General features: G+C 32.2%; 1 protein-coding gene across 1 annotated transcript in view; it reads right to left on the bottom strand.

Annotated features, from left to right (window-relative positions):
- Positions 1 to 18,029, bottom strand: part of Herp (Homocysteine-induced endoplasmic reticulum protein) — a 27,427-nt gene extending 9,398 nt beyond the window's left edge. Inside the window, exons 1-2 of the mRNA XM_072532736.1 lie at positions 17,712 to 18,029; positions 10,509 to 10,891 (exon numbers count right to left, since the gene is read on the bottom strand). Coding sequence (XP_072388837.1) covers positions 10,509 to 10,891; positions 17,712 to 17,843 — 515 coding nt within the window. The 5' untranslated portion in view covers positions 17,844 to 18,029. The remainder of the gene's footprint in view (positions 1 to 10,508; positions 10,892 to 17,711) is intronic.
- Between the last annotated feature and the right edge of the window lie 1,161 nt (positions 18,030 to 19,190).

A 19,190-nucleotide genomic window follows, 5' to 3' on the forward strand; every position in this document is an offset into this window, starting at 1 on the left:
AAACGGCGGAGCTCCTAAAATCTATAACAAAACAAGACTTCCAGCATTGCTTTGGCCAATGGAAAAAACGAATGGAACGGTGTGTGGCGAGGGAAGAGAAATATATTCAAGAAGAGCATTCGATTGTAGAATAATTTTTAAAATAAAACTCTTTTTCATAAGCAGTCTCGTTATTTAATAGACAGACCTCGTATAATTTATAAGTGAGGTGTCGTTTCATTTTCCTTGTTCCATATACCATTGATTAGTAACATTGTATTCAATAGATTGATACCTCATTATGAACGTGATGGGGTAGTCATTATGAACAGACTTAATTGGGAAACTTTTTTATTTTTAATTTAATGAAAAAGTTATTCTTTATAAAAAGTTCTGATTGGTCTAAAACCTAGAATGCAATCATCAGATAATAAATGTTTTAGTCATATACGCGGTTTGTCAAAAAATATAAATTTTTTTAAGAGTTAACAATATCCACAATTTATATTATTTGACACGCCCCGTATATTATTGAAAAAAATTAATATTTAATGAACACCCTGTATAATGAGAACAAATACCAATAAAGAGGTGAGTTCGGCTTCTCGAATTTCTCTACGGCACAAGGGCGCAATCAGGCGTTTGTGACTCACAACACAAGGGTAAATAAATAGTAAAAAGATTTAAATTAATTCTAAATATGCCGGGTAGACGCTGTTCTTGCGATATGATGATTTAAAAGTGTAGTTACGGAGATATTCTTAGAGTATATTCCAACTCCACAAGGATAATTTCATTGTCCATCTAAAGCCAAGCCACACATCAGAATATCCTTTTTATCATTTACAATACTTTAGTAACGCTCACACTTTTTAACATAACTGCTCTAACTAAAATCACCATCCACCTCCCCCCCAAATTTTCCTTTAAAGTATACTTTTCTTCCCTTGTCAACACATTCTTTCCTTAGGTTAGGGTTTCAGACATCCAGTGATCTTAGTCTCCTAGTCAGTCAATTTTTCCTATCACAATATAGGTACCCATCAATTTTTTTAGTCTTCCATATTTTGTCAACACACATTCATTTTTAAACAACTCTCGTCGTTTCCAAGTTAGTAATATACTAGCAGTATTTTACATCAATCATTCTGATCACCTTCTATATAAATACACAATTATATACATCACATCAATTAATATTTCACTCTGTAAGAATATATATAATTCACAATATTACAGTAACGTCCACACCATTTTTAACAAAACTGCTTTGACTAAGATCATCACTCCCCTCCATTTATTTTACTGTATATTTTATTTCCCTTATCCACACATGCTCTCCTCAGGCTATGGTTTCGGACCTCTAGAGTTCTCAGTATCTTATCCAGTCTTTTCTCTTTTTACATTAACAATAAAACATCACATATTATAACTTTAGCCAAAAAGAGCCACCCATTACCCATCAATTTTGTTGGTTTCCAGCAGTAAATTACAACATTTATTCTATTCACCTCTTATATCAATAACACACTCAACTACATCTATTAACATTTTACTCTGTAATAATAAAATTTAAAAAACCCAACTTCCCACACATATCTGCTTTTCATATTCCAGGTACCAAATGTTGAAAAAACATATAGATAGGGCCTTTTATAAAAATCTGTAGTTATCCACCATTGAATTCAGATATCTGTATAGTTGGTTGCCTACCTATATTCATAACATTTATCACCCTTTAGTCCACCTACAATATTACCCAATTTACAAATTTTCCAACAAGCGTTCAGGATAAATCATACTTTAAATACATACATGTCCTCTTGCTCTTTATGTACATTGTAGTGCACACTCTTTCAACCTCGTTATTGCTGACGCTAAAAGAAGAAGAATTTAAACATCACTTTGAACAGACAATGAATGAAAAAATTCGAGACAACATCACACAAGTATACAATGTATCAACAGTCGAAGAAAGATGGGATAACATAAAGAATGGTATCATCGATACAGCAACGCAAAGTGAAACTGTCACCCATTATAAAAAGCAAGCGTGGATGAAAGATGAAATAATCGAAATGATGGACGAAAGAAGACCGCTTAAAAATAGAAATAACTCAGAGTATAAACGAAAGCATAATCTGATTCGAAGAAAAATCAGGGAAGCCAAAGAGTTATGGATGCGAGCAAAATGTGAGGAATTAGAAGAATTACAACGAAAACATGACGAATTTAACACACATAAGAAAATAAAAGAAGTTACAGTACACAAAAGAAATACACCCATAACATTAACGAATAATGAAGGTCATGTACTATCCCTAGAAGACGAAGTAATGGAGGAATGGGAAAACTACATTAAAGCATTATTTAAGGATGATCGAGGATCACTACCTAACTTAAGTGCAAATACAGGACCATCAATCTTAAACGCTGAAGTGGAAAAAGCCATACACCAAGCCTAAAACAACAAAGCCAGTGGACCAGATCAAATATACAGCGAATGGCTAAAATTACTCTCAAATGACAATATAAAAGAACTCACTGTACTTTTCAATCAAATATATGATACCAGTGAAATTCCATCGGACTGGCTAAAATCGATCTTTATTCCTCTACCTAAGAAACCAAACGTTAAGAAATGTAGCGATTGTAGACTCATTAGTTTAATGAGCCATGTCGTTAAAATACTGTTGCATATTCTTCTAAACCGAATTAACAACAAGTGCGAAGAAATAATTAGTCAAGAGCAGTTCGGGTTCCGGAGATGCCTCGGAACTAGAGAAGCACTATTTTCTATGCAAACACTCCTTCAACGATGTTGGGAGGTAAGAATACCCGTATATATGTGTTTCATTGATTTTGAAAAGGCATTTGATCGCATTCAGCATACCAGACTAGATGAGAAAGACATCAAACTTATTGCCAAACTGTACTGGAACCAAACAGTCATTATTAATACCAACAACAGAGAATCAAAGCCAATCAGTATTGAACGAGGCGTAAGACAAGGCTGTATACTATCTCCCATCCTCCTTAACGTGTATTCTGAGAATCTATTTAGGGAAGCTTTAAAAGATCAAAAAGGAATTATCATAGGAGGAGAAATAATTAACAATATACAGTACGCCGACGATACTGTGATTCTAGCTGAAAACATCGACGATCTGCAGGAGCTAATCAATAGAGTTGACATGGAATGCACAAATTGGGGACTGTCGATAAATATCGATAAAACTAAATACATGGTGACCAGTAAAGTGGATATCGGCGCAACCCAACTGATATTAAACCAACAACCGCTGCAGAGAGTTCAGAGATTCAAATACCTTGGATGTTGGATTACCCAAAATCTAGATCCATCCTTCGAAATTCGATGTAGAATTGAACAGGCAAGAAACTCATTTCAAAAATTCAAGCCTCTATTATCCAATAACTCATTAAATTTCAAAATCCGTGAAAAGTTTACAAGATGTTACGTGTGGTCTGTACTTTTGTATGGATGTGAAACTTGGACTTTAAACGCCGATATCATGAATAAAATCGAGGCGTTTGAGATGTGGTTGTATCGAAGGATACTAAAAATTCCATGGACTAGCAGAACTAGAAACGAAGAAGTTCTTCGAAGAATGGGACATCAACGAACTCTATTAAATATTATTAAGAGGCGTAAACTAGAATATCTTGGACATATAATCAGAGGACCAAGATATGAGTTCCTTCGGCTAATTCTCAACGGTAAAATCGAAGAAAAGAAATGGATAGGACGGAAGAAACTCTCTTGGTTGAGGAATTTGCGGCAGTGGACAGGTTTGACAGCGGACCAATTGCTACACGTAGCGCAAGACCGAGATCAGTATAAAAATATTATAAGCATGGTAGTCGCCGACGTTCCGTAGGGATATGGCACTCTAAGAAGAAGAAGATTGCTGACGCATGTTCACAAGTAATATGAAAAAATAAACGTTAACTGACTCATAATCACAAGCAATATGAATAAATAATAATAAAAGCAATAAGTACACGTATAGTGTACTTATTTTTACAGAAAATATTAACAAAACGTCATTTTTTATTTTTATAAATTATATTAGGTGTTGCTGTTCGATTTTTATTTTAATTTTAACGACATCGTGTATCACGATTGTAATGTAAGCGAACGTAAATGTGGCTTAAAGTTGACTACGTCTTAAATGTGGTCACATATTTTTTCCGAAACCGACCCTGCTCATCGTTAATTATCCATTTTATATCAGGAACTTTTAAAAACAATAACGAATCGTTTGTTTTTATTTCCAATTCCACAAAATAATATACTGATCCAAATCTTTAAACGCGTTTTATTATCTCGAATGTATTAGTCACTTTCACTACAATATTTTTTTTGTTTATAAAACCTCGAACGAATTACTTTCTCTGTACCTAGCAGACATAACAAATCGCGATGTGATTATATAATTCGCCATTATTAAAATGGTAAACTAAAGCTGAGAAGTAGGAGATGTGTGTAAATAACATTTTTAGCAAATTTTATTTTGGTCAAGGTCAATTTTTTAAATAGTTTTTATGCAATTTTTAAGTTGTTAAATATACCTACCTATTTGCCTATTTGTGTATTTAATATGCGATGTGGCTGAATTAACCACAGGGGAGACTTGCTGAATGGAAATTAAGAATTCTATAGATGAAACAATAAAAAAAGAACATTTTAATTTTAACGTTGACAGACGTTGAGAGACATATTTCAGGTAGACCCATTAGCCCTCTCATGTAAGACAGTAAAGATGATCTTCAGAGACTAACATATCAATTTAATCTAACAGCAAGAAAATTTAATTTGATGGATGGTACCACCTATCAACAAACAAACAAAAATTCTAAAAATGCAAACTAGAAGATTTTTTTTATAAACCAAAGCCAAATGTTAATGACAGTAACAAAACATTTAGGAAAACTGTCCAGTGACAGTTTCCTTTAAAATCCACAAGGAAACTACATTCATGTAGCTGGCTGTATACCAAAAAATATATTTAAAATTCCTTTATAAAAGGTATAAAATATGAAAAAACCCTATTGGGCTACAACAATATCTGTTCAACGACATTTAAAGGGTTTTGACCCAAGTATCGATCCAAACGAACCAAAACATTCTGTGATGTAGCCCGATAGGGTTTTTTAATATTATACCTTTTATAAAGGAATTTTTATATCATTTTTTTTTAGTTTCCTTTAACTTTATAAAGTTGAGTTTGGGAAACTAAACTACTACACAACACTACACTAAAGAACAGTACTAAGGTAAAATTTCACAGGTAGATCACATGGAAGATGCTTTCTTAACCTTCGGGTCGTCTCATTAGAGGTTGAGCCAATGCGTTGGGCTAATTTTCTATGCGTTCGTCATACTTCTGGGAGAAGTAGGATATATCTTCTTTGACAGATTTCAGTTTAAGATCACGAGCAATAACACTGTTAGTTTCGTACCATGGAGCGTTTACTATAATCCTAAGCATTTTGGACTGGAATCTTTGTAGGATTTCGATATTTGAGTGGGATGCTGTCCAACACAGAGATTCCCAGATATTTTACATCTCCTTTTTGTTGCAAGAGCTGACCATTTAATGCCACAGTTGGACAAACACCTCTTCGTAGGGTGTAGGAGACATGGATAGATTTAATTTCATTTGCTTTAATTCGCCAGGTTTTTACCCGAGAGGAAATAACATTCCAAGTGAGTCTGCAAGATTTAAAAAACAATGACAGGATTTTTAGTAGTGTGAATATCAGATATACCAAGTACACTCTCCTGAGGCACGTGAAATCCTATTGGGTATAGAGTTGTCGTTTTGTCTTAATACTATTAAGATTGACCTAATATTGAAGATAAGAAAAATGTTGTTCGGTAAGTTTTTTCTGATTTTGTATAATAGTCCATCGTGCCAAACTTTGCCGAAAGTTGGGGCGATGTCTAAAAAGGCAGCAAAGAAGTATTCTTGATCTGCAAATGATTTATATAATTTTTTATAATTAGTGGACTTGTTCGATGGGGGCATGTTTCGCTCTAAATCCAAACTGATGATTAGGAATTCAATGATTTGCATTCAGAATTAATTCTATTTTCTCTACAAGTAATTTTTTTAGTAACTTTGCCATAGCAGGGAGTAAGCTAAGGATGGCTTAGGAATTAGTATAATTTGGGCTACCTCTCACAAAATCGGAAAGTATAGCACTTTTTAAAGATAAGAAGGATGTTGTTGCCGCAATTCAAGGTATTCCATTGTCGCAAAGAGTAAGAGAAAAACCGAAACATTGGCTACAGACAATAAAAGCGGTTTGATCGAACTTCAACAAGGCGGCTTGCTACGTCATAGCACTTGATGAACCATGTGATATTGTTGACCAAGAAATGTCTATTTTTGTGAGATTTTATCATAATGAAATAAAATGTTTAGGGAAGAATTATTTGCAGTCTTGCCGTTTAAAGGCCAGACTCGTGGAGATTTATTCCAGACTTTTGATCAGTTCATGACAAAATCAAACATTAGTTACCTACGATAAAATGTGTCTCTGCCAACTGATGGAGATCCAACTATGGTCACGAGGCAGCCCTATGTGGAAAACTTCAAAACAACAATGTTCGTTGATTAAGTAAAGGTCAAGAGATTTAACGTTTTTTGGCAAATAAAATAAGAAATGACTAACTTCTTAGAAAATTTGAATACTTAAGAAGCAATAAAGCATTTGGAGTTCCTAGCAAACGAAAGACGTACGTTAGCTGTGGCTTTCCTGAAAGACATTTTACAACACTTAAATGTGCTCAATACCGAACTTCAAGGAAATGAGAAATTAGTATGTGATCTGATACAAAGTGTGTCCTCGTTCCGTCGCAAGCTCGATATTTTTGAAAAAGACATTGCAAGTCAAAAACTAAGAACACAAGAATACTTCTGAATCAGAAATAGACGTTTCAATATTTTTAGATTTCATTAGAGGTCTTAAAAAGGAATTCGCAGGAAGATTTGAAAACTTTGCATAGGTAAAAAAGTTGTCAACATTCTTAAAAGCGTCTTTTGCAGTTCCTCCAGCAGGAAAATGGAGTGATATTACTGCGAATTTGTTCCCCATTTCAAAGCCTTTGCTCCAAATGGAGATTATAGACTTGCAGAAAGACATATTGATGCAAATCCATAAAACTGCATCCACCCAAGAATTTTGGAGTAAACATGTTCCAGAGAAATATGAAAACTGAAAGAAATTGGTCATTTACCTTGCTACTATATTTGTTAACATTTCTTTGTGAAACTTCGTTTTCAATAATGAATTTTTTGAAGAACAAATATCGATGAAGACTGACAGACGCTTACCTTGAGGACAGTATTCGTATTAGCTGAACAAGATCTAAGAGATAAGCGTGAACCTAACTTTAAAAAACTGGCTTAAGAACACAAGTGTAGTTTTTCACATTGATTTTAAAAATGTACACCTGTTTGTTGTATTTCATACTGTGTTGTGAGTGACAAATAAAATAAGCTAGCAAACCATACGACGGCTTTTGGCAGAGCTCCGTGATCGAGTGAATCAAATTTAACGCATTAATTTAATTCACTCGATGGAGGCGTATAATGAAGTTTCGCAATTTTTTTTTCTGTGCCTCCCCAAACCTATTTTAAAATATGTCTGGACCCCACCAAAAATTAGTTGCCGACTCCTAATCTAAGCAATACCATATATCATCAGCAGAGAGCTGATGAATTCTGGGTGGTTATAGCCTTAGGCACGGTATTGGCGCTCTTACGTACCTGACACCATTTCATGCCAACTCGTGTGTATAAAGGGAACACGAGACAAAAAGATATGGTCCAGAGAACTCAGAAATTAGTGACTGACTCTTCACAAGTGAGTTAGTTCACAAATAAGAAATGAAGGTAATGATCAGAGAAGTCGACTCTGTCTCAAATGGGTTTCAATGATCCCAATCAGGTTCCTACTGACGAACCTTCACATAGTAAATCACCTCCCGCAAAACAGAAGGTTTGATGTCGCCTTGATAAAGAGCCTGAGATATATTAGCGAAGTAAAAAAGATTGTGGACAGAACATGTCACAAACAAAGAAGTTCTGAGAAGGATGAATAAAGAAATGGAAATTTTAAATAACATAAAAACAAGAAAATTGCAATATCTCGGGCATATTACACGTGGAGAAAGATACAACTTGCTTCAACTGATTATACAGAGAAAGATCTAAGGAAAGAGAAACCTAGGGAGTCGTAGAATATCATATCTGTGCAACCTGAGAGAATGGTACGGGTGTACATCAAAGGAACTTTTCAGTCGTCTCTAAAGTCTGAATAGCTGTGATGATTGCCGACCTCCGTTGCGGAGATGGCACTTGCAGAAAAGGCAGAAACAAAAATGGGAATCTTCTTCTTCTTGATGTGCCTATAAGCTGCACAGATGTTGTATTGAATCAGATTCTGAGGTTCTTTAACCAAGATGTTCTTCTTCTTCCTGGACCTCGTTTTCCAAATATTTTTCCTTTTCCTTTTTCCTAAAATCCTCTATTTATAAAAAATATTGTTATTGCTCAATTTTTCAGATATTCTGTTTATGTATCTTTTCATAACATTTTTTTTTAACCACGCAATATATTCATATTATTACAGCCGTCTTGTTCATTACAGTTTCTTTGTACACTATTGCATATAAGAGGATAAGGTAATTATTTCGACGTAAAGCATTGTCATTCAACAACTGATAATGAACAGTAAGTTTTAAGTTAAACTTTGAACTAACAGCGATGCTAATAATATATTCCAAATAATTACAATATAATTGCTGCGGGTATAAATTATTTGTTTTGTTTAGTTATTCAGTAACATAATATTACTTTTTGCGTACTACGTAGTCTACCATATAAACTTTGATAGCGAATTAACAATTATTGACCTTTAAATTTGTTACCATAAATCAACAGTTGACCTTTATAAGACTTATATTTTTCACCGTAGTAACTTTATTTTGATTTCACTTCTTTATGCATGATTATTGCTCATTATTAGCTCAGAAAAATAAGGTTTATCTCGGACTGTCAGCAAAAAAATAACATTTGACAAAATTTTATATAAATTTTTACTACATTGGGTCTACTGCATAATATTTGGACCTATTAACGAAAACGAAGTATGGAGATCCAGGTAGAACCATGAACTCTACCAACTGGTCAAAGAGACACCGATCTCAGAATTCGTTAAACTTCAGAGACTTCGATGGACTGGTCATGTAGTGGAAATAGAGACCGAAAGATTGTCGAAAGAGGCCCTAAATAGTAAAATGCAGGGCGCAAGACCAAAAAGAAGGCCCCAGAAAAGGTGGGAGGATGAAGTGGCAGTGGACGCGGAAAATTTGCTAGACGTAAGGACCTGGAGAAGATCGACGCGGACCGGCAAGGTTGGAGGCATAATTTGGAGGAGGCTAAGGCTCGATTTGGGCTGTAGACAAGGATATAGTGATCCTTGTTTTTACCTTTACCATGCGAGATGCGCTATGCACCATTACGCAGATGATTTTAAGATTTTGACATTTTTGTTTCTCCTAACCTAACCTAACCTAAAAAAGGAGATCAATGCTCATCATATTATAACCAATAAAAATAACCTTGGTCCATCCTTGGTCGTTTTGTTAGGTTGTTCAAAATTTCTATAAATATTTTGAGAACGATTTCAAAACTTCAAACTTTGGTTAGTTAAAAAATGTGATTTTCATTACAACCAATAAATTGTGACTTAATCCCATATAAACATAATATTTAAATTAAAAAAGAAGTTTCAAAAAGTTTCATTGTAAAAGATTTTGCTATTTAGTAGTGGAAATAAAATGTAAAGAAACATACAAAAAAACCAATAGAAGTACTCAATGTTTGTCAAAGAAAACAAGAAATAGACTTTTTGAAAGAGGAAAGAAAGAATTTTGGAAATTAAGATAATATATTATGAATGATATGAAGGATGCAATTTTCTTTTAAATTAAGAATTAGTTGTAAGTTTTTTATTTATGAAATTTGCTAGTCACCATTTTAATAATAATTTCGATAAGACTACATAAATGAAAGATTATAATTGGTTAATTAAATATATATCTTAAATCTAGTAGTTATCAAATAATTTGTTAATTTATTATTTCTTGAAATCACGAGCCAAAATTTTAAAATCATAATATGCGTAATGGAGCATCCAAGTGGCTGTAGCGCCATTAGAGAGAGATAGAGAGAGAGAGAGAGAGAGAGAGAGAGAGAGAGAGAGAGAGAGAGCCCATAGCATGACCCAACTTTTCACGTAGTAGTAAGACTTAATTTTTGCTAAATTTTTATACCGTGAAGCTTCCCTAAAAAACCAATAGTGACAAACGTAAGCTCGTTTCAAAATTCTAGACGGGTATAAAACATTAAAAATTTTGTAATATAAAATATTTTATAATACCAAAAAAACCCTTAGTTTTTAAAAATATGTATGTAGTTAAAAATCGTACTTACAGTTGCATATACTGACTCATATACTGGAAATAAGCCTGTTGCATCCACGCCAACTGCATAGCATACTGGTTTGGATCAATTTGCCCGCTGTTCATGTTAAAATATGGCATATTTGGAGGAAAAGCAGTTGTGTTTTGTTCTCCAGAGGCGTTTTCGTTTGTGGTTGGACTCGATGTTGTCGAATTAGTTGTATTTTGTGTATTATTTGGTGTACTAGTCTGAGATACTGGTTTGGTTTCAGGAACATTTTGCATATATTTGGAGGAACAAACCAAATGTACAGTGTGTGCTTCCTGTCCTTCATACTGTCGTAATATTTCTTTTAATGTTACGGTATCGTTTAGTAACTGCCCTGAATATATTAGTTTTTGTTCATGTTTAGGCTGTAAAAAAATAATTTTATTAAAATGTAAACACAATAAAACAAACTGGTGCTATATATATATATATATATATATATATATATATATATATATATATATATATATATATATATATATATGTATATATTAAAATCTAATAAAAAAATTAAATTCACCGACCGATAAAGTCGTTGCACCCTATAAATAGCAATATTAGAGTTGTAAGATTCAAATATTTGAATCTCTTTTTCTTCGATGGAGTTTACAACTTTAATGACACTTAAAAAACACAATCCATTTCGGAAGGTAATGATTTTGAGGCAAGAGCTTCTCGATGTAAAAATACACATGCAAGGCAAGATACATCATGAGATGACAGACCCATTTCAAATAACACAAGGATTAAAACATGGTGATGGGCTGGCACCAACACTGTTTAATTTAGCACTGGAATGCATAGTTAGAAAAACATTAGAAGGTGGAAACAACACACTTATCAATAAGTCAGACCAACTGGCAGCATATGCAGATGACATAAATATCATGACCAGAACCAAAGCAACAGGCAAGAATACATAATATATGGAACTTGAATCACATGCTAAACAAGTAGATCTGTCATACTTCGCCTGCACGAAAAAGGCTAAAATCCTAGTACAAAGCGAATCATAGAGAGCAACATGAACCTACCTGACAGTTGACAACTAAGAAAAAAGTAGGTAGCTTTATCTATTTAGGAGTCAATATTACAAACGAGATGCAGGGCTTAGCAGAACAATCATCCTAGCCAATACAGCATACTTTGCTATGAACCAGATATTTAAATCCCAAGATGTACATCAAAGAACCAAGATACGAATCTATAAGACCATAATCTGACTGATAATGAACTATGGATGTGAAACTTGGTTATTGACTTAAAAATCTGTAAACTACATGGACATCTGGTAGTGGTGAATCAGCATCTTCAATGGGCAGGCCATGTATTTAGAATTGAAGGCTTAAAAAAAACTGTTGAATGCAAGAATGCAGGGGAAGAGACCTAATGGAAGACCGAGAGAGTGATGTGAAGATAATTTGGATGAGGAAGCAAGAAATCTCCTTGAAAGCTGATAGTGGAGGACAATGGCTACAGACAGTAACAAATGGAGAGGTTTATGGCTACAGACAGTAACAAATGGAGAGGTTTATGGCTACAGACAGTAACAAATGGAGAGGTTTACTGAGGGAGGCCTGTGTTCGAATTGGGATGTAGAACTATGGATAGACACGAACAAAAACTAGAATTGAAAAAGTGGTTAGAAAATACAATATTTGACATAATTTTGTTTTTTCTACAAAAACCCAATGTTAGATTTCATGTTCATAAGAGGTTTCCAAAAGAGGAATAGTTCTAATATAAATAAAAAATATCATTAATAAATAATATTGTATTAAAATTAGATATACAAGTATAATAAGCTAATCTTATATGAAATACTTATGTCTATTATCTTATCTCAAAGCCTTTCTAAATAAATAATAATCTTAATGTTTTTCCTCATTTACATAAATAAATAAGCCATTTTGCAAAATGTGACGCAAATTAAGATATTTATATCAAAATTTTGATGTTAAATGTTTTAATGCATTTTATTTTTAACTCCACAATAATTTAATATTGTAATTATTGGTTTGCTCTAGAAAAGGCAAGCATGAAGAATCTTCTAAAATTAAAACTTATAATATATGTGAAGGTACAGTGTTTACAGGCAGAATTCATACTGCTTGTAGAAGGATTAAAGCAAGTAAATAATTGATAAATTGTGCAGCTGCAAGGACCTTTTTTAACTGAGGATCATAACAGGAGATGAGTTGCATTTTATAAGGAATTCATAAACCATGAAAACAACTTTTGGTATAACATTGTATTGTCTGATGAAAAAGTATTGCAATCATATAGCAATAGTCGAATATGAGTTTATAGGCATAGAAATAATAGATTTGATGAACAGTATACTCATCATTTAAGAAACAGTAAAGGATTCTTTGTCAACATGGGATGAACAAGTGCTAAAGGCCCAGGTGTTTGTTATCATATAGAAGAAAAATTAACAGGATTATATTACAAACATATTCTTGAGAACATAGTTAGCATCAGTTATTCAGGGATTTTCCAATTACAACTTAATCTTCCAATATGACAATTGCCCAGTGCATATGAGTAGAATTTTTTGAGAATTGTTGGAAGAAACTTATGTTGTGTGGTGTGGGCAAAGTTGACAAAGAAATTAAATGAAAGATACCTTAGGCCATGGAATAGAATTGAACTATGGGGAGCCATTGAGCAGGCATGGGAGGAGCTTTTTGAATATAGCATGAGGAGATTGGTGCTATCTATGAACTGAAGATTGCAAAGCTGTATTGACAATAATGGGGCTTCAACCAAATATTAATTGTGCTAATGTTTATCATTATTTAATATTTACAAGAAAATGGATATTTGTAACCCAGACTTCCTTATTTTCGTTATTAAGAACATAATCCATTTTATTCAAAAAAAACCTCTTTGTATGATTTTCATTGTGTTACCTTTTTTAAAATAGATATATTTAATTTAGGTTTTTTAATTTTAATCAACCTATTCTTTGTCCTCACTAGTAATTAACGTCACTTTGACATAAAATGTGTGTTTACAAGGTAAAAATTTTAAAAATCCACTACAAGATATGTAAGCTTGTAAATTATTATAAACTATGCTACAATTTTTAGAAGTGTTTAATATATGTGATCATTATGACTAGTTGTTGCCTTAATAATACTAATGATCTTTGACTATTATAATAAATTTATGTGAGTTTTCTAGAGGTTTGTAATTTCTGATTGTTGGATTCACTCAATTATCACTAGGTTCTCCTATGCATAACACAGAACATCTATATCTTTAATAAATGTCACTCAGTAGATTGTTATAGCTCAAATATAATTTGTTAGTCAGTTAGAAGAGGCTAAACGAGTGAGGATAAATAGTCAAATGGCAATCACTCAAAAAATTTAAGAATTGAACCAAGAATATTATTTTGTTGACATTCATTTGCACCAACATAACTTTTGTTGCCTGTTGTAAAAAATGAAATAAATATGCATTTAGACAAGGCCACAGGAATATGAGGTCATGATTTAAAGTAAGAAAGAAGAACAAACACTGTCTGTGATTCAAATATATGTTAAGTTCTAAATATGACAAACTTATATTATGTACAGATAGCAAAAGTGCAACAGACAATCTCAACAATGCAAAATTCTGCACATTGAAGCACAAATTCTAAAAATACGTAACTTAATGAGATTCACAATAAAAAAGTCATCATATAGGTATTAATGGATGAAAGGGCACATGGGTATGAATGTAATGGAATAGTGAAAATACTATCAAAAGCACCCTCTACAAGAGGGGAACTACATCTTAAACTACCTCCTTCTGACCTGTTTATAAAACAAAACAAAAATTAAATTAAATAAATGTTGCAAAACTTATAGGTATAAAGAATCAACAAATGGATTAAACTTTATAAAACATCAAAATAGAATTCCAAGAAAACCATGGTTACATAAAATATCAAATAGAAACTTTGTACAATATATTAAATACATGCTAACCATGTATACTCCATTCGCTTAGATCAAGCATATTTTGACAGATTCATTGTCAGAAACCTACAACACAACAATTCCTACTTCTCAGTGTTAATAGCTCAAGTATACTACTATTGTAGACTTCTTTTGAAAAAAAGAAGAATTATTCTAAATAGTGGAAGTGTATACTAAACCCATAACATTTTGGGTAGTATATATTTAAAAGATATATTTTAGTTGTTATAATTTAACATAACTATTTATTATATATGGTGCAAATAAATAAATATTGATTGTCAGTAATTTGTAAAGTTCTATTTTATATACTATTTAGTTTGTTTACTATTAATATTGGCTATAAGTATTGCTTGGTTGTATAGTAATTTCCAGCCACTTCGAGTCTGTCGACTCAAAGTGTCTCGAAAAGTAACTAACTTCGCAAAAAAATAATTACTAAATTCACTAGACAGTTTGGACTGGGATTAGCGAACAGAGTATACTAACACCTTCCTATATAAGCAAAATTGGAATCTTAGGTATAGATAATCTGTGCTGTGCTGTGGGAGACTGAGAATATCAATACATATTCTACTTGAGGGTCCAATAGACAACATAACATAAAATTTAACAAATCATATATTAATTTAATTGATTATCAGATAAGTCTTCCAAATGGATTGTACTTAATTGTATTACTTTTTCACAACAGATTATTAGGTATCTTTCACGTATTTTATCAACACCGCAGCAAAGTATATTTTGTTCAAATTTAACTGGTTTAATAAAAATGGTTCAAGCAATTTTTGATAAAAATCTAATCTGAGAAAAATACTTTTAAAAAATGTACATATTTCTTTAAATTGTGTAAAAAATACAATTAGGAGTGAGAGACCAAAAAAGATTAAAATGAAAAATATTAATGTTTTAACAAGAAAGGTTTGGAGAATATTTAAAGAGGCTAAAACCACATCAGGAAATGACTAGACATTCTTTTTCATAACATAAAAATTTATAATAACTTGAAACCTACTTACATTTTCAAGTAATTTATTTATGGAATGATACTAATTATTCTTGTTATTCTTCTTTCACAAAATTTGTTTTTTTTTTTTAACAAGGTAAGTTTTTTTATTGCTGTTTTGACATATGTAATGTTTTTATCTCCTTTTCATTTTCAAGCATGAGGCAAATATTTCTGAACAGAAAACCATGTATGCTATAATTTCACTATTTGAGAGAGTGATTCATTATTTAAAGGCGCAGAAATGCGGAAAAACGTATGAAAATCCAGTGACGTACACTCACTGTTATTTTAACGTTAATTATATTTTATTTTTCAAATATTAATATTCGAAATAGGCCACAATATATTTATTTATAAGTTTTTACTGACGTTTCGATCTCTATATCCAAAGACCGCTTTCAAAGATATAAATGATAGTTATATTTATTTTATTTGTTTATTATTATATATATTTATAATCTTATATTATTAATTTTCTTTTTTTTTCTATCTTTAAAAACGGAATAGAGATCGAAACGTCAGTGTATTAAACATGTAAATAGATATATTGTGGCTTATTTCCAACCTTCTCCCTAAAAATACAGAATGCCACAAACAAAAAGCTATAAAAAACAAGTAATTTTGCAGAAAGCTTACTGATACCACCCGGCTGTCGCGGAAGTTACACTAAAACGTCTTTTGACGTGACCCGTCCTTAAAGAGTTACACAATGAAATTTTTTTAAAACAAATTTTAAGACAGTTCCCACACCACCCCAGAGGTATGTCTTGTGGCGCTGTACTTTTTTTAAATGGGTGTTCGCCAAGAGCCATATTGTCTTATTAAATAAAATGAACAAAACACTTAAACAGTATAAAACAAAACAAAATAAAATCCTATAAAACAAAATAAAATTCTATAAAAACAAAATAAAAATAATGTTTGATGTAACAAAACATTCTAATTATTCGCTGTTCAAGTTCCCACATAAGATGTTCTTCTTTAATTATGTGGCCTATACATTTAGCCCATTTCTCTGGAGTTACATGGAGGATTGCTTGAATCAAAAGTTCCTTAACTTCGTTTAATTTGAACGTTTTGTTATTGCGTGCTACTTCTCATTTCACTTGCGCCCAGATAAGTTCAATGGGATTAAGTTCGCAATGATAAGGTGGTAGATGCAGAACTTTTACACTATAATCTTTTGCAGTTTCATCTATAGCATATTTAAGATATTTACTTTTCCTTAACCGTGCAATGTCAAGTAGCTAAATTTTGAGCATTGATTCTTCGTATGCAATCCCCTTTTCTGTAAGCCATTCTTGAATCTTCCCTTTCAATTTCTTTCATAATCACCTGTTTTTTTCGACTCAAATTGAAGAAAACCATCATCAAGGAACCCTGTATCATTTCCTATATAGGTGATGATTAAACGCCGTCCCTTTCCTGATGGAGCTTTTAATCCTGTAGATTAGCCTTCTATAAATGCTTCGCGTTTACTTTTGACATTTAAATCTTGCCAAACTTATGTATGACCTTTGTTAATCCAGGTTTCATCCAAATAACATATTTTGCGTCCAGTGCTGCGAATTTTGCATATTTCTTCTAAATATTTTCTTCTACACACAATAATTTTATTTTTTTCTAATAGCATACTTTTTCTAGGGAGAGGTAAAACTCCATATTAGTAGGGATCACTGAAAATGCTTAGTTTATGTGGGGCCTGAAAGATGGAATAAAAAGCCCAATTTTGAGATTTTTATTGGGAAAAGTTTTAAAATTGTCATAAAAAGTAACAGAATCAGAAAAGGAATTATGTTGTTATTTAGGGAAAAGCCTTTTGAAAGAGTTTCTATAAATTTCATCAGTCATCTTAGAACTAAGCCAAAACATTCTCTCAATTGTTAAAAACAATGTTATATTAAAAAAACAGGGGTAAAGTACAATCTAATTATATTAATCATAGTCAGGTGATTTCATAACCTCTTAATGAAATATTGTATATTTAAAGAAAATGTAGATAATGAACTTACAAGGATGAATTTTGATGACAGCAAGTCTAAATATTTATGGCAATTTAAATATACCAGCGATCAAAGTGGGGCTGCACTAATATAATTGCGTTTTGACTAAAGAATTCAATAAAAAACAAAATAGAAATATTCCCATTTTGAATCATTTTTAATTAATAACATTTGTCTACAGTTACAATTATTTACTTACGGGTTTACTGGGGTACACTTCCGATAGATGTTGCTTTAATTTGTGAATTGTCCATGAAGGTTCGCACTGTATTGTCTGATCTTCAATTTGTTGATTTGGAGCTTTAACTATTAATGTAACAAACGATTCCATTTTTTCTTGGTTTAGTTATTTAACTCCCACTAAATATTCACAACACTTAACAGTTAATTTTTACTGCTTATAGCTTTTTCTACGTTAATCAACTGAATATATTATATTACATTATCAATAATTTCTATCAATGTTCCTATCAACAATCACCCATATTTATTTTTGTGGCTTGTCTGTCGTTTTGCTATTGGTTAAAATGGAACAGTCAAGAAATGACGTAATGTCAATTAGGCAGTGTCGGAGAGAAAATATTATTTCCGATCATGAAATGAAAATAATGAATGCTTCTTACTTCTTATCATTTTTCTTTTCTCTTTGGTTGACAACAATTACTTAAAGCCATTTTATTCTTATGAGGGGTAGTAAATTTATTGTAAAATTATATAATCTTATTTATTTAATCGACAATTTAAGTTTTTGTTTTTATTCTGATTTGACTATCCAGAACCAGAACGTCTATGACGGTGATCGGTTGATGTGTCAGGACCGACTTGGCTTAACGTGGCTTAACCATAGGTTTAAACTATAAAGCATAATTATAAGAAAATAAATTAAATCAAATTGTTTACAAAATTTAAATTTATTTATACTCATATTTTTGATATTAGGATTTAATGAAGACGTTTGCGAACTTCAAATAACGAAATATTATTTACTATTTAAGGGACTGGTTGTCGGATGTTCTTTACTGCTGCTGAGAATTAAGGACGTGTTGAAAAGACGGTGCATGGAGTTGGAAAACTGTTGTTTTCACTTCTTTTTCTGATTTCTTTTGTTTGCTATTGCGAAACAAGTTGAGACCAGCTGCGGCTGTTACCTCCCTATGGAAAGGAATAAGCAGCGATTAGCGGTTTGGTAAGGAGGTAGGTAAGTTTCTTTTTGGGCTGCATGAAGAACATATTGAAAGATGAAAAAATAAGTAGGAAGTTTTTAGAACGTTTTGAGCTCAGATGTTTTTGCCAAAAATGATTTTTAAGGTATCTCTTGCTCATAGAGGAAGATCTCTCATGCATGGTTGGATGTTCGATAGTTTATGTATTTGTTAGTTTGTAGGTTTCTTTACGGAGAATACTTACTTATTTTCAAAGATAATTAAGTGAACGATTGTATCTGAGTAGAGAGTAGATGTTTGCTCCTCACTTCATAGTAGGATATATATCTACTTTTTGTATGTATGTAACGGTGTATTTTTTTTCGTCCGTCCAAATTTTCCTATTGAGCATTGATGAAGCCGACTCTAATTCCTATCCTATCTAAGTGGCTCTAGCATTAGGTCCCCAGCACTGTATTCTTTATCGACATATTTGAGGTAAGTTTGAGTGTACCGTTCGAGATGTTTTTACGAGA

Source organism: Diabrotica undecimpunctata, chromosome 5 (assembly GCF_040954645.1).
Source record: "Diabrotica undecimpunctata isolate CICGRU chromosome 5, icDiaUnde3, whole genome shotgun sequence".
NCBI classification, from domain to species: domain Eukaryota; kingdom Metazoa; phylum Arthropoda; class Insecta; order Coleoptera; family Chrysomelidae; genus Diabrotica; species Diabrotica undecimpunctata.